Raw genomic sequence first — 15,788 nt, forward strand, 5'->3', positions numbered from 1 at the left:
AGTCATTATTACAGAATTTCAATAACGCCAAGCTTCACTCTGAGGTCTTGTTTTCAGATTCACATGTACCGTTTGCTTCCAACTCCAGCCACAATGCAATGCATTCCCTTCTCTAGCAGTATCTGTCTTTTATATCATAGTTGTTGTTGTTGTCTTCAGTCCTGAGACTGGTTTGATGCAGCTCTCCACGCTACTCTATCCTGTGGAAGCTTCTTCATCTCCCAGTACCTACTGCAACCTACATCCTTTTGAATCTGCTTAGTGTATTGATCTCTTGGTCTCCCTCTACGATTTTTACCCTCCACGCTGCCCTCCAATGCTAAATTTGTGATCCCTCGATGCCTCAGAACATGTCCTACCAACCGATCCCTTCTTCTAGTCAAGTTGTGCCACAAACTTCTCTTCTCCCCAATCCTATTCAATACCTCCTCATTAGTTACATGATCTACCCACCTTATCTTCAGCATTCTTCTGTAGCACCACATTTCGAAAGCTTCTATTCTCTTCTTGTCCAAACTAGTTATCGTCCATGTCTCACTTCCATACATGGCTACACTCCATACAAATACTTTCAGAAACGACTTCCTGACACCTAAATCTATATTCGATGTTAACAAATTTCTCTTCTTGAGAAACGCTTTCCTTGCCATTGCCAGTCTACATTTTATATCCTCTCTACTTCGACCATCATCCGTTATTTTACTCCCTAAATAGCAAAACTCCTTTACTACTTTAAGTATCTCATTTCCTAATCTAATTCCCTCAGCATCACCCGACTTAATTTGACTACATACCATTATCCTCGTTTTGCTTTTGTTGATGTTCATCTTATATCCTCCTTGCAAGACACTGTCCATTCCGTTCAACTGCTCTTCCAAGTCCTTTGCTGTCTCTGACAGAATTACAATGTCATCGGCGAACCTCAAAGTTTTTACTTCTTCTCCATGAATTTTAATACCTACTCCGAATTTTTCTTTTGTTTCCTTTACTGCTTGCTCAATATACAGATTGAATAACATCGGGGAGAGGCTACAACCCTGTCTCACTCCTTTCCCAACCACTGCTTCCCTTTCATGCCCCTCGACTCTTATAACTGCCATCTGGTTTCTGTACAAATTGTAAATAGCCTTTCGCTCCCTGTATTTTACCCCTGCCACCTTCAGAATTTGAAAGAGAGTATTCCAATCAACATTGTCAAAAGCTTTCTCTAAGTCTACAAATGCTAGAAACGTAGGTTTGCCTTTTCTTAATCTTTCTTCCAAGATAAGTCTTAAGGTCAGTATTGCCTCACGTGTTCCAACATTTCTACGGAATCCAAACTGATCTTCCCCGAGGTCGGCTTCTACCAGTTTTTCCATTCGTCTGTAAAGAATTCGCGTTAGTATTTTGCAGCTGTGACTTATTAAACTGATAGTTCGGTAACTTTCACATCTGTCAACACCTGCTTTCTTTGGGATTGTAATTATTATATTCTTCTTAAAGTCTGAGGGTATTTCGCCTGTCTCATACATCGTGCTCACCAGATGGTAGAGTTTTGTCATGACTGGCTCTCCCGAGGCCATCAGTAGTTCTAATGGAATGTTGTCTACTCCCGGGGCCTTGTTTTGACTCAGGTCTTTCAGTGCTCTGTCAAACTCTTCACGCAGTATCTTATCTCCCATTTCATCTTCATCTACATCCTCTTCCATTTCCATAATATTGTCCTCAAGTACATCGCCCTTGTATAAACCCTCTATATACTCCTTCCACCTTTCTGCTTTCCCTTCTTTGCTTAGAACTGGGTTGCCATCTGAGCTCTTGTTATTCATACAAGTGGTTCTCTTTTCTCCAAAGGTGTCTTTAATTTTCCTGTAGGCAGTATCTATCTTACCCCTAGTGAGACAAGCCTCTACATCCTTACATTTGTCCTCTAGCCATCCCTGCTTAGCCATTTTGCACTTCCTGTCGATTTCATTTTTGAGACGTTTGTATTCCTTTTTGCCTGCTTCATTTACTGCATTTTTATATTTTCTCCTTTCATCAATTAAATTCAATATTTTTTCTGTTACCCAAGGATTTCTATTAGCCCGCGTCTTTTTACCTACTTGATCGTCTGCTGCCTTCACCACTTCATCCCTTAGAGCTACCCATTCTTCTTCTACTGTATTTCTTTCCCCCATTCCTGTCAATTGTTCCCTTATGCTCTCCCTGAAACTCTGTACAACCTCTGGTTCTTTCAGTTTATCCAGGTCCCATCTCCTTAAATTCCCACCTTTTTGCAGTTTCTTCAGTTTCAATCTGCAGTTCATAACCAATAGATTGTGGTCAGAATCTACATCAGAATTTATATCATAACTTCGCGAAAATCACGGAACAGCTTCATGACAGCAATTGTTTCATTTTATAGGTGATAGTAGAATGTAAATCCAGACCCTTTTATCAGATGCACTAAGATTGTACTTATAGTTTTTTTCTTGCCTGTCACTTTATTGTAATAAAAAGTAATAATTGAGATTCTCGTTTCATTTACTTGTCTTTGAATTCCTATGCCATTATTTTGGAGTGTGTCCGATTCATCAGATCACAGGGCCAATTACCACTCTTCCAGATCAGACAACTGGTAGTTTACAGTTTCATTTTGCTCATCTGAGAACTGCACAGCGGCACCATTCCCACAGTTGTCAACATAATTATCTGATAAAGTGAAGTTCGCGTAGATAACAGCAATTGTTCCAGTAAATACGGCTCTGCAAACGAGCTATTCGCGAGAAAACTGTAAATGTGTGGTTGCAATCCGTCATTCACTTTAATATGAGATATAGTCCTAGTTAGCACATATGCAACTGAATTGGAAACTTTTTAATTGAGTTCTGTCTAACACGGTTCAAATTTCGCCCATGACCCGCCTTAACAATAAATAAAGTGTATGTTACAATTTACCGTACAGTCGTACGTGTTAAAGAAGGATTCCATGTGTCGCATTTGGATGAAATACCGGACTAGTCCCTGCAGCCATTCCAGGTCATTATTTAAATCTTCACAAGACTTTACTGCTCCAGTTCTTCAACCGTGTCAATGATATCCTGTACTCTTCACTTCTGAGATAATCTCAGACAGAAAAACCAGAACTCAGTTGCTCTTGGAGGGCAAAGTGCATGTCCTGATGGCATGATGGTCCATCATGGACCATTCTGCAGTATTTTCTGTCCTCTTACATCAGCGGCAAAATGTACCGACGCCACATCATGTGTACCACATTCCCCAAAGTCGTGCAAGCCGAATTTCTACAGGGTGGGCCATTAATGTCTAATGTTATTATACTGAAGCAGGAAGCAACATGAAAGGCAAACAGGAACGTGAAACGACTCCATAGCTCTAGCAGAAATTGTATTTAACAGAAACAGATACATGCAGGAATGGGACAACACAGAAACGAATTTTCTTAAATATATCAAACATACTCCATACCTCTCTGTGTGCTGATCATCATTCTCAGCTCAGAGTCGGATAGGCAGTGTGCTTCTGTTCGCCCACGTGTTGGTCAATTTCTTCACAATACTGACGGTCTTTTTTCTCCCAGATATAAACATTTCGAGACCGGCGGCTAACATGCACAGCACATTCATCTACCATCATAACGTTAAGCGAGCCACTAATGTTGAAAAAGCTGCAAGGAACTGTTCGCACGACTCATGTTGAGTTTTCATATCATCATCACTTAATTCATTGATGCTGTCCATTAGAAATGAATGGTAACTTACTTTCTTCATCCAACGATGCGTGTAGGTTTTGGGAATGGTGATCTCCGCATACCGGTTTCTTGTCGATTTTCCCGGTGAACGTAGCAAATGATGCATCTAACCTTTCAATGACTTCATTTTCGTTGTATTATTTCTTGGGTCCATTGCGTGGTGCGTCTGTCACAGACCCATTTGTAAAGGTCTTTGTTTCCAAAGATTAATCTCCGTTGCGACTTCTTTCTTGAAGCAATTAAATTTTTTTCCCCTAATTTCATGATTTGTCTCACCCGTTCGTTCCTTTCCATGCCCCCATGCGCTAAGAAGGAGACGTTCTTCAGTTGTGAACTTGCTTGCATCCGCCATTATATCACGAATGTTTACTAGAGTATTACCTTGGTAGCGAAACAGAACACGCGATTACACCATGTATCCTCATAAGGTGACGGCTGCATTGTTGTAATCTGACTTACAACAGTTATCGTTTACACAGTTGTAATTTATATGAGCATTACCAGAAGGCAGACAAACTACATCAGGGAACATTATTTACAACCTACAATACACTTCCTGATTCATGCAAACGCGAAAATATATGTTAAGGTCCTTGAGTATTTTTCGGTGGTGACTTTTCGCCAATCCTGTAAAGTAATCCTGAAAGATCCTGTCACATCAAGTTTTCAAGTTTTCTTGGAGTGTTGTGTGGCCCAATGAGCCCATCACATGGAACCCCTAGCCACATAGTCAATAAGAAACGTCCATGGTGTGATTACTCACGAACAGCATATGCGTTTACGTCAAATTTGGGCCCATTTAGATGGGGTTTCATCGAAAAGATTTCATTTCAAATACATTTGTACAAAGTACGGCTGCAATTTGTATCGAAGTCAGTGGCAGCTTGTAATCACACTTTTGAAATCATCAAACAAACGGCTCATTTGCGGACCTGCGTTTACTGGAACGGTTTTTCTTCTGTTGTGTATTTCACCCATGTGAGAGATCTGAACCTTCTGTTCAGAGAAATCTCGTTCCTTTGTTGAGAACTGTAGCTTTGGATAACAGTAAATGGTTTTCTTCAGCTACACCTACATCTATATCTACATCTACACAGATATTCCGCAAGCCACCGTACGGTGCATGGTGGAGGGAAATACGACTATCTATATGGCTGCATATGAGCCCTAATTTCTCGTATGTTATCTTTGCGGTCCTTACTCGTAGTGTATGTTGGCGGCAGCACGGTCGTTCGGAATTCAGCTTCAAATGCCAATTGTCTAATTTTTTTTCAATAGTGTTCCTCGAAAAGAACGTCGCCTTTCCTCCAGGGATTCCCATTTGGGTTGCAGAAGCATCTCAGTAACACTTACGTGTTGTTCGAACCTACCGATAACAAATCTAGCAGCCCACCTCTGAACTGCCTCGATGTCCTCCCTCAATCCCACCTGGTACGGATGACAAACACTCAGCAGTACTCAAGAATAGGTTGCACCAGTGTCCTATATGCGATCTCAGTATATTCAACCAAAAAAATTAAAGTAAAACCGCCTGCACCATATTCAATATTAATCTCTGAAACTAATTAAGACTCACCTTGAGCAAAATCAGAAGGAGTTCGGTTAATTTCAGCTAAGCAAGAGACAAAACAAGCTAAAACTAAAGGACATGTCAACCACACTTTCCTAAAATTCTCCCAATAAACCGAAGTCGACCATTCGCCTTCTTTACCACAGTTCTCATATGTTCGTTCCACCTCACATCGCTTTGCAACGTTACGCCCAGATATTTAAACGACTTCAGTATGTCAAACAGGACACTACTAATACCGTATCCGAACATTACCCGTTTGTTCCTCCTACCATCCTACCATTCGCATTCCACATTTAGAGCCAGCTGCCATTCATAACACCAACCAGAAATTTTGTTGAAGTCGTTTTGTATCTTCCTACAGTAACTCACCTTCGACACCATAGCGTCCACCACAGCATCTTTAGCAAACAACCGCAGATTGCTACCGATCCTGTCCATCAAATCATTTATGTATATAGAGAACAACAGGGGTCCTAGCGCACTTCCCTGAGACACTTCTGGCGATAACCTCGTCTCTGATGAACACTCGCCTTCGAGGACAACATACTGCGTTCTAGAACTTAAGGAGTCTACGAGCCACTCACATATCAGTTACCTTATTCCATGTGCTCGTACGTAGGTACATAGTCATAGCGAACTGAGAGAGAAAGGAAGAGATAGGTTGGTTAACATAGTTGTTCGTCACTGGTTTATTTATCAATGAGAAAAATGGTACGGTAAAAGAGAGGAGGAGGAGCAATGTTTGAATCAATTTCCGGCCATTTTTATTAACGTTTTTGCGATTTCACTGAATCACTTCCCGCGAAAGCCGGGCTTCCTTCAACAACAAAAATATCGATTTCCTTCCTACGCTTGTCCTAATCAAGCCTCTGCTTCTATGGCCTTGATTGGACTTTAAAGTCCAGCCTCCTTTGTTACTGATATATTCTATTTCACGCAGCTATTAACAGGTAAGTGATCTTGAAAGTGACCAAAATCAGTTTGTTCAAACATGACGTTCATAATAAAGCTGTAATTTGCAGCTAATTTTCCTCTAACTATACATAACCATAAATGCACTATGTGATCAAAAGTATCTGGACACCCGCAAAAACATACGTTTTTCATATTAGGTATATTGTGCTGCCACCTACTGCCAGGTACTCCCTATCAGCGACCTCAGTAGTCATTAGACATCGTGAGAGAGTAGAATGGAGCGCTCCGCAGAACTCACGGACTTCGAATGTGGTCGGGTGATTGGGTGTCACTTGTGTCACACGTCTGTACGCGAGATTTCCACACTCCTAAACATCCCTAGGTACACTGTTTCCGGTGTGATAGTGAAGGGGAAACGTGAAGAGACGCGTAAAGCACGAAAGTGTACAGGTCGATCTCGTCTGTTGACTGACAGAAACCGCCGATAGTTGAAGAGGGTCGCAATGTGTAACAGGCAGACATCTATCCAGGCCATCACACAGGAATTCCAAACTGCATCAGGATCCACTGCAAGTACTACGACAGTTAGGCGGGAGGTGAGAAAACTTGGACTTCATGGTCGAGCGGCTGCTCATAAGCCACACATCACGCCAGTAAATGCCGAACGATGCTTGGCCTGGTGTAGGGAGAGTAAACATTGACGATTGAACAGTGGAATAACGTAGTGCGGAGTGACGAATCACGGTAAACAATGTGGCGATCCGATGGCAGGGTGTGGATATGGAGAATGCCCGGCGAACGACATCTGCCAGCGTGTGTAGTGCCAACAGTAAAATTCGGAGGCGGTGGTGTTACGGTGTGGTCGTGTTTTTCGTTTTTTCTTGGAGGGGGCTTGAACCCCTTGTTGTTTTGCGTGGCACTATCACAGTAAGTGCCTAAACTAATGTTTGAAGCACTTACTTCCTTCCAATTTCGGGGATGGCGACTGTTTTGAACACGATCAAGGACCTGTTCATAATGCACGTCCTGTGCCGGAGTGGTTAAACGAAAATAACATCCCTGTAATGGACTGGCCTGCACAGAGTCCTGACCTGAATCCTACAGAACGTCTATGGGATGTTTTGGAACGCCGTCTTGGTGCCAGGCCTCGCCGACGACATCGATACCTCTCCTCAGTGCAGCACTCCTTGAAGAAAGGGCTGCCATTCCCCAAGAAACCTTCCAGCACCTGACTGATCGTATGCCTGCGAGAATGGAAGCTGTCTTCAATGCTAAGGGTGGGCCAACACCATATTGAATTCCAGCATTACCGATGGAGGGCGCCACGAACTTGTAAGTCATTTTCAGCCATCTGTCCGGATACTTCTGATCAAATAATGTATCTTTTAAATGAGTTATTGTACATATAAATCTCTCAAAAAATCTAGTATCGCATTAAACATGCACAACAAAACACTTATTCTTACTTTGAAAAGCAACATGTTTGGCTTTAGGTGGTTGGAAATGTGTCGTTTTTTCTGTAATGTTATTCTTACAATGCAAGAGAACTGTACTGCAAAGAGTTTTTTCTGTAAGCTATAGTAACAATTAGCTGGACCGTGATGTAATTGTTCTTAGTAGCGTACCCCTTCATTGTTTCCCTGACACTTCATTGAGAGATGACTAACACAAGTCATCACTGAATTGGCATATTTCTTCTTTCTAACCAGAAGTCTGTGAGATCATACATTGTGCCTTTATAGTTACAGTTTTCAAATTTACTGTAGTCAACGCGCTGTGTTACTATCTGATCTCAGGTAAAAAGTGAGGGCCATGCTGCATTGCGCAATTGTTTAGGCACTAGACTTGCCTTCGGAAGGAGCGGTCCACAAATTCCCTTTCGAGCACTCACGTTTCGGTTTACTGGGGTTACCCTAGAAAAATGTAACGGGTCCTTTGGAAACGGTGGGTTTCCTTTCCAATCCACGTTAGTGACCTCCATCTACCAACTCGTCGTTGACAGTACCAAAATTCCTTCCTTTTGACACTGTTTGGTTATACTGCAATATCCGAAATATCTTCATTGGTGGATGTAGCTTGGAAATTTGAAGATCTTATGGGACCAAACTGCTGAGGTCAGCGGTACCTAAGCTTACATACTACTTTATCTAACTTAAACTAACTTACGCCAAGGACAACACACACACCCATGCCTAACTTAAACTAACTTAGGCTAAGGACAACACACACACCCATTACCGAGGGAGGACTCGAACCTCCGACGGGGGGAGCCGCGCGAACCGTGACTGGTCGCCTCACACCGCGTGGCCACCCTTCGCGGCGGATGTAGCTTGCGATACCACACGGCAGACGAAAAGAAATTGAGAAGAGCGTCAAAGAGAGTTTAAAGGCTCTTTGTGGTGGGTACTCACAGCAGCTTTGTTCGTCCGACCCGTCACCGCAGTCGTCTTCGAAGTTGCAGACGGCGTCCTCAGGCACGCAGAAGTGGTTGGCGCACTTGAAGTGCGTCACTGGGCAGACGAATGACTCTGAAACACAAAACGATAAGATGACGGAGCCGAAGAATTGCTTATGCCCCCCCCCCCCCTCCGCCAATATACACACTTCTTTTGTGTAATAGATCGCTGTGCATTACTGAAGAAGTACACTATCATTCACGAGACATTTGCTTCCACTATTTGTATTGAGGGTGTAAACAGATCTATTATTCATTTTGTAAAATTACCTACAATAAATTGTGACTATTTAAAAAGGCTTAAATACTGGCAGAAAGCACATACATACTAATTGGTAGCCACTCACCTCCTCCTGTAGTTTAACTTGAAAGGGGTCTACTGGGGTACACATACATGAGGCACCCGAATGCTGTAATGATACTAATATAAACTAAAATGAAACTATTATATCAGTGATGTACGTCTCTTATTGGCTCCATGAAGCGGTTCGCTGACTGTGCACGACCGCAGTGCCCAAGATAATACTTCTGATCTGAAATTGTAATGTTGGAGTAAGAGCTGCTCGGTGCACAGGAGCGGGTATCTGTCTGAGAGCGAAAGAGCATGGAGTAGGTAGTTTTTGTGCTGTGCACTGTAAAACCACCAAGTGTTTGATTATAATGTAGAAATTACGAGTATATGTATTATTGGAAATATAAATGTGGAATCAGAAGTCTTTTCGCAAGTAAGGCAGAGTAGTTAAATTCTTATGACTTTCGTTTGCCATCGCGTTAGCGTTAATGAGTTGGCTGATAACTGTTAACACTGAGTTCTCTGTTGAGTAACCCCAAAATGCACGTAAACAGATTTGACGTGTAGGCTAGTTAGATATTTCCCTTTTGTAATGATTCTAAGGTTCGTTAACGCAGGTATACGTACTTTATGATTTTTCTTTATGCTTTTTTACTGAGATTAGATAATCCTTGCTGTATAAATCTCATGGTGTGTGACTCAGTATAAAGAATGAATTTTTTCTGAGTAATTTAATTTCAGTTGACAGATGTTTTGAAAAGGCAAACTTAACTTCGACTACAATTTCACTATTAAAAAAGCCAATAAATCCCCCAAATCACTACCGCCTCTCTCTCCAGATCATATGTTTTTCAAAAACATTGAATTTTTCTTACATGTTTTCATTTATCAGCCAAAAGAATTTCATGTATACTTCAAAGTATTACGGCCAGAATTGCACACCGCTGAGCTTGTAGCTAGTAAATTTTATTCTTCTTCAACACAGACCAGAATATATCGCGATCCACCGTTGCTGCTTTAGAAGTAACACAATTTTATTTGTTTGACATGTGCACAGGGACCAAAGTTATCAGTTTTTAATAGGGCCAGAGGACTCAGTACCTAAGGGGCTGAACGTATTTTGCAGTGACTATTTCTTCATTGGTATTGGAAGTTGTATTGCCCAATCAGTTGGTATAAAGTTATTGCTAGCAATAACACAGAGTAAGCACACCACTTGCAGTTACAACACGCCACACGATAACTCCAGTTTTGTATGCATTCCCAGTTCAGGCAGTCTTTCAATGTTTTCCAAAAGCAATTTTTTTAAAGAACGTTACAAACTTTGTCTTCTATGCCGTTACGTCTCTGATGGAACCTTATGTGATTTTTCATCTTACGCAAGCCCGCGCCCACACACACACACACACACACACACACACACACACACAATTACACATGTCCGTATAGACCCACGCACTTCCGATCTCCGGAAAATCGTGTTTCCAATAACATTTAATTTCACGGCCATTAATGCCTTTAGCAACGTGCACCAATATTATTCTGGACTGTGACGGATTACGTGGTTAAACGGTCGCAGTGTCTCATCTAAAATTCATCACGGGAACGCGGGATTGATTTCTGATATCCAGACGGCCAGGAAAGATGTGCCCTTTACAATTGAGTTTTTAATTACGGTCAGATGCACTTAATTTCAGCTACACGAGTCAGTGCAACCGCCTCAGTTATATTTCACTCATTCGTGACATTCTATATTGCACAGTTTTACGGAGAGCTGATACTGCGAACTATATTCCCGTGTGTATTACGGTAATTTTAAGACTGTGTTTTGACGATTTTTTTTTATGGATTGTCGTCTGTGTTTTTTTCGTACGGTTTATAATCCGATCTAAAATATACTTTAATCTGAAAATAGCAATACACTTCTCTGGTAGTTATCGCTATTCACACGTCGAAATTATGTTTCAATTAACCGCACATTCCACTGTTCCATTGGTAGTCATAGAGAACTGTTTACTGTCTGACTGTAAAACAAACACCGTCCGAACAGGCCATGAAGGCCCAGCGGTACCGATCGGTCGCCGTGTCATCCTTAGCCTTTAGACGTCACTGGATACGAATACAGAGGAGCATGAGGTCAGCTCACCGCTCTCCCCTAAGTTGTCAGTTTTCGTGATCGGTGCCAACACTTATTAGTCAAGTAGCTCCTTAATTGACCTCACAAGGCCTGAGTGAAACCCCGCTTGCCAAGAGCACTGAATAGACTCGGACGGTGACCCATCCAAGTGCTAGCCTATCTCACAACGCGTAACTTCAGTGATCTGACGGGAACCTGTGTTACCACTGTGGCAAGGCCGTTGTCTCTGACTGTTTATACTGTTTTGAATTTCGTTGATAAAGTAATAGGCCACAACACTCCGTAAAAAATAGTAGATACTGGAGAGTCTATACTTGTGCTGATCTAAGATAATGTTATGAGAGGCCATCATCCTTGGACCTAGCACTCCTATACAGTCTAAATATGACGCTTAACGTCCATTCAATCCAAGTGAAGTCTTTTGAATTGTTTGTCTCCGCCATCTTTGTTATTTGCTTTGCTCTTCATATGGCTGAACACTGTTATACGAGGTGCATTCAAGTTCTAAGGCCTCCGATTTTTTTTTCTAATTAACTACTCGCCCGAAATCGATGAAACTGGCGTTACTTCTCGACGTAATCGCCCTGCAGACGTACACATTTTTCACAACGCTGACGCCATGATTCCATGGCAGCGGCGAAGGCTTCTTTAGGAGTCTGTTTTGACCACTGGAAAATCGCTGAGGCAATAGCAGCACGGCTGGTGAATGTGCGGCCACGGAGAGTGTCTTTCATTGTTGGAAAAAGCCAAAAGTCACTAGGAGCCAGGTAAGGTGAGTATGGAGCATGAGGAATCACTTCAAAGTTGTTAGCACGAAGAAACTGTTGCGTAACTTTAGCTCGATGTGCGGGTGCGTTGTCTTGGTGAAACAGCACACGTGCAGTCCTTCCCGGACGTTTTTGTTGCAGTGCAGGAAGGAATTTGTTCTTCAAAACATTTTCGTAGGATGCACCTGTTATCGTAGTGCCCTTTGGTACGCAATGGGTAAGGATTACGCCCTCGCTGTCCCAGAACATGGACACCATCATTTTTTCAGCACTGGCGGTTACCCGAAATTTTTTGGTGGCGGTGAATCTGTGTGCTTCCATTGAGCTGACTGGCGCTTTGTTTCTGGATTGAAAAATGGCATCCACGTCTCATCCATTGTCACAACCGACGAAAAGAAAGTCCCATTCATGCTGTCATTGCGCGTCAACATTGCTTGGCAACATGCCACACGGGCAGCCATGTGGTCGTCCGTCAGCATTCGTGGCACCCACCTGGATGACACTTTTCGCATTTTCAGGTCGTCATGCAGGATTGTGTGCAGAGAACCCACAGAAATTCCAACTCTGGAGGCGATCTGTTCAACAGTCATTCGGCGATCTCCCAAAACAATTCTCTCTATTTTTTCGATTATGTCGTCAGACCGGCTTGTGCGAGGCCGAGGTTGTTTCGGTTTGTTGTCACATGATGTTCTGCCTTCATTAAACTGTCGCACCCACGAACGTACTTTCGACACATCCATAACTCCATCACCACATGTCTCCTTCAACTGTCGATGAATTTCAATTGGTTTCACACCACGCAAATTCAGAAAACGATTGATTGCACGCTGTTCAAGTAAGGAAAACGTGCCATTTTAAGTATTTAAAACAGTTCTCATTCTCGCCGCTGGCGGTAAAATTCCATCTGCCGTACGGTGCTGCCATCTCTGGGACGTATTGACAATGAACGCGGCCTCATTTTAAAACAATGCGCATGTTTGTATCTCTTTCCAGTCCGGAGAAAAAAAATCGGAGGCCTTAGAACTTGAATGCACCTCGTAAAAGTGTTAATATCAGGATGCTTTTTGGTGTCTTATAAACTGCAGTCTTGCCATCACTATCTTAAATTTTCCTGGAAATTAGGAAAAGTTTGTAAGCGTACTGTCATATCGCTGGCCTGGTTGCGGAGTATCTTTGCGGGCAGCGCGTTTGCCGAGTCCAGCTTGGGACAAGGAATTGTTGTAGAATGCATGTAAGAATGCATGTAAGAAGCATTGTTCTTACGGAAGTTCAAGTGTTGCTGCAAGAGCTGTTACAGTAAAGTGATGGAATATGAAAGTGATTCAGAGGAAAGTGCGTAATGATGTAATTAAAATTAGCAGTGCCGCCAATAACGTATTTGTGTATCCTCTCGTTGCGTGTCGCACAGCATCAATCATCCGCGCCGTGATCGGTCTCCCAGATGAACTAATTTGAATGAGTAATACTATTTACCACAAAAGAGAGCTTTAAGTGCCAGTGTCTTGTAGCGAACGGGAGAACGTGCGTTCGGTCATCGCGTTCCGCATCATCAACAATAAACCGCGCCGCGACGGTTAGGAGCAAGCTCGTATAATTGAGAACTGTGAACTGTAAATTTAACTTTGTAAAGAGTGTTAAAATTTATTACTAGTGTCAAGGAGGACTCGTACCTAATACCTGTGTATGCGTGACGAGCGTAAGAACTTTCGTGCGATCATTCGGCTACCGCATCATCAACAATCACCCGCGTCGTGTTGGTTACGCGTACGCTCGTCTGAGTGATATTGTGGACTGGAAATCATCAATTAATTGGAAAAAACACTTATGAATTAGAATGTAAGCAGAGCAACCTGCGATTTTCTTCTATCGTCTCAGAATATAGTTCTTCATAGCAGACGTAGAAGAGTGTTGATGTTTTAACGCTGAGTGGCTCCCATAAACACGCTTGCATATTTCGATAGATAATTTCAGGCAAGCCAGCAACTGGAGCAGAACAGTACGACACCCGCGAAAAAAAAAAAAAAAAACGATGTAAGGGTCCCCACCCATTTGTAATGTTTTCCTGTGCAAAACTAAATCTGACAAAGCTAGAAATAACAAGCAAACCCTCAAACTGAAACAATTTCTAAAATTATGATTCGGTTCCTTTGCTGTTGACCGTCTCTTGCTTCTATAAAGTGACACACAATTACAGAATTTGGTGTGGAAAGTAGCAGAGAAACCCAGTTAGAGAATTTGGTGTGCAAAGGAAAGTGCATCTAATGCCTCCCGAATGCGCGTCACACATCTGTGGGGCTGGTTAATTTATCACCCCCCCCCCCCCTCTCTGCTTTCCCCCGTTGCCGACTGCTCCCAATCTGTGCACAGTTTTCATCCCGTATACGTTATTTAGGAACGCCTAGAGTTTATTATCCCGCAATTTGCGTGGTTGCTTGCAGCTGCTCATATCGCTTTCACATGAAGCGAAACTTCGACTGGAGACTTTTCTTGTTCTTTTCCTTTGTCGGTTATTTTGTTTTGAAGTACTAGGATTCCCAAAGTAGCACAAAAAGTGAAAAAACGACAATTCAAAAAAAATTCTGGAAATGTATTTCTTAAAAACGACAAGACTATTTTTCAGTATTTAAAAATCGTGGTGGAGATTCTTAACATTTTGTTGGCAGTACTATGGGCAAAAACGTTAAATTGTCATCAGTTACAAAGACAATAGTCCAAACAGAGGCAAATCGCTCTAACTTCAGACAGACAGTTGCAACACGCAGTCTTCCTGTTCCTCACGTTCTCCACTCCTCGTAAACGTTTTAATTTACTAGTTCTCTGTTCGCCTTTACTGCCGCTCTTAAAACAACACGCGGAGAAATAAAAAGCTTTATGTTTTAAACCGGCGGGCTGTTGCAGCAGCAGCATACTTCCCATTCCTTGCTCAGGAAGGTTAAACAATGGTTGGTCTCCGCTACCTGCTACTTGCGCCGTTTATTATCACACTATGCAACATGCTGTTCGCTAGGAAAGACCTCTTTCCCACCTAAACACCAAACTGTAAAATCAACAAAACTGTTACAAATTTTGGACGTTTATGGAGAATACATTGTCGTCGTCATCGAACATAAATACGTGTTCTTATGACGATTTTAAACATTGAAATTTGAAATTTTGATCCTTCGATTCCATACAGCATTCAGTGAGCAATGTATACACTGTTGTTTTTGGAACATGTGATAGCTTTATTGACGAAAGCTCATATCAAATTGAATACGCTGTAAATCCGAAAGTGATTGATATACATTTATTATCAAGAAGAAAAAAAATGGTTCAAATGGCTCTGAGCACTATGGGACTTAACATCTGACGTCATCAGTCCCCTAGAACTTAGAACTACTTCCTAACTAACCTAAGGACATCACACACATCCATGCCTGAGGCAGAATTCGAACCTGCGACCGTAACAGCAGAACGGTTCCGGACTGAAGGGCCTAGAACCTCTCGGCCACGGCGACTGGCTTATCAAGAAGAGACTGCATCAGTAGACAAAATGTAAGTGAAGACAGAGTCGAAAAAGTGCATGACAATTCGCTATGGTGCTTCCTGAAATCAATACGCAAAGTCAGGCCACTGTTGCTGTTCCTACTATTGAGGAAGAGGACGAGTGTACGAGTGTTGTTCGGTAAGTCCAACGAACTGTAGCTGCAGCTGCCTTGTTATACTATTATGAAGCACTCGCTTTGAGAAAACGTTGCCATTGTTGAACCATATGAGGGTTTTCTTGCAACGAAGCATTACGCGTGAGGTAGAGAGCTTTAATTAATCCGAAGAATCAATATAATGAATATCTAACTATGAGGTTCGATAAACCCACACTCTCATCGAGATCAGCGAAAAAGGAAACATGTTTTGTGCCGGATGTGAAATATGTGTCTTT

General features: G+C 42.2%; 1 protein-coding gene across 1 annotated transcript in view; it reads right to left on the bottom strand.

Annotated features, from left to right (window-relative positions):
• Positions 1 to 15,788, bottom strand: part of LOC126154821 (G-protein coupled receptor GRL101-like) — a 354,933-nt gene that overhangs the window by 303,688 nt on the left and 35,457 nt on the right. The window contains exon 3 of the mRNA XM_049916187.1: positions 8,630 to 8,746. Coding sequence (XP_049772144.1) covers positions 8,630 to 8,746 — 117 coding nt within the window. The remainder of the gene's footprint in view (positions 1 to 8,629; positions 8,747 to 15,788) is intronic.

Source organism: Schistocerca cancellata, chromosome 2 (genome assembly GCF_023864275.1).
Source record: "Schistocerca cancellata isolate TAMUIC-IGC-003103 chromosome 2, iqSchCanc2.1, whole genome shotgun sequence".
Lineage (NCBI taxonomy): Eukaryota > Metazoa > Arthropoda > Insecta > Orthoptera > Acrididae > Schistocerca > Schistocerca cancellata.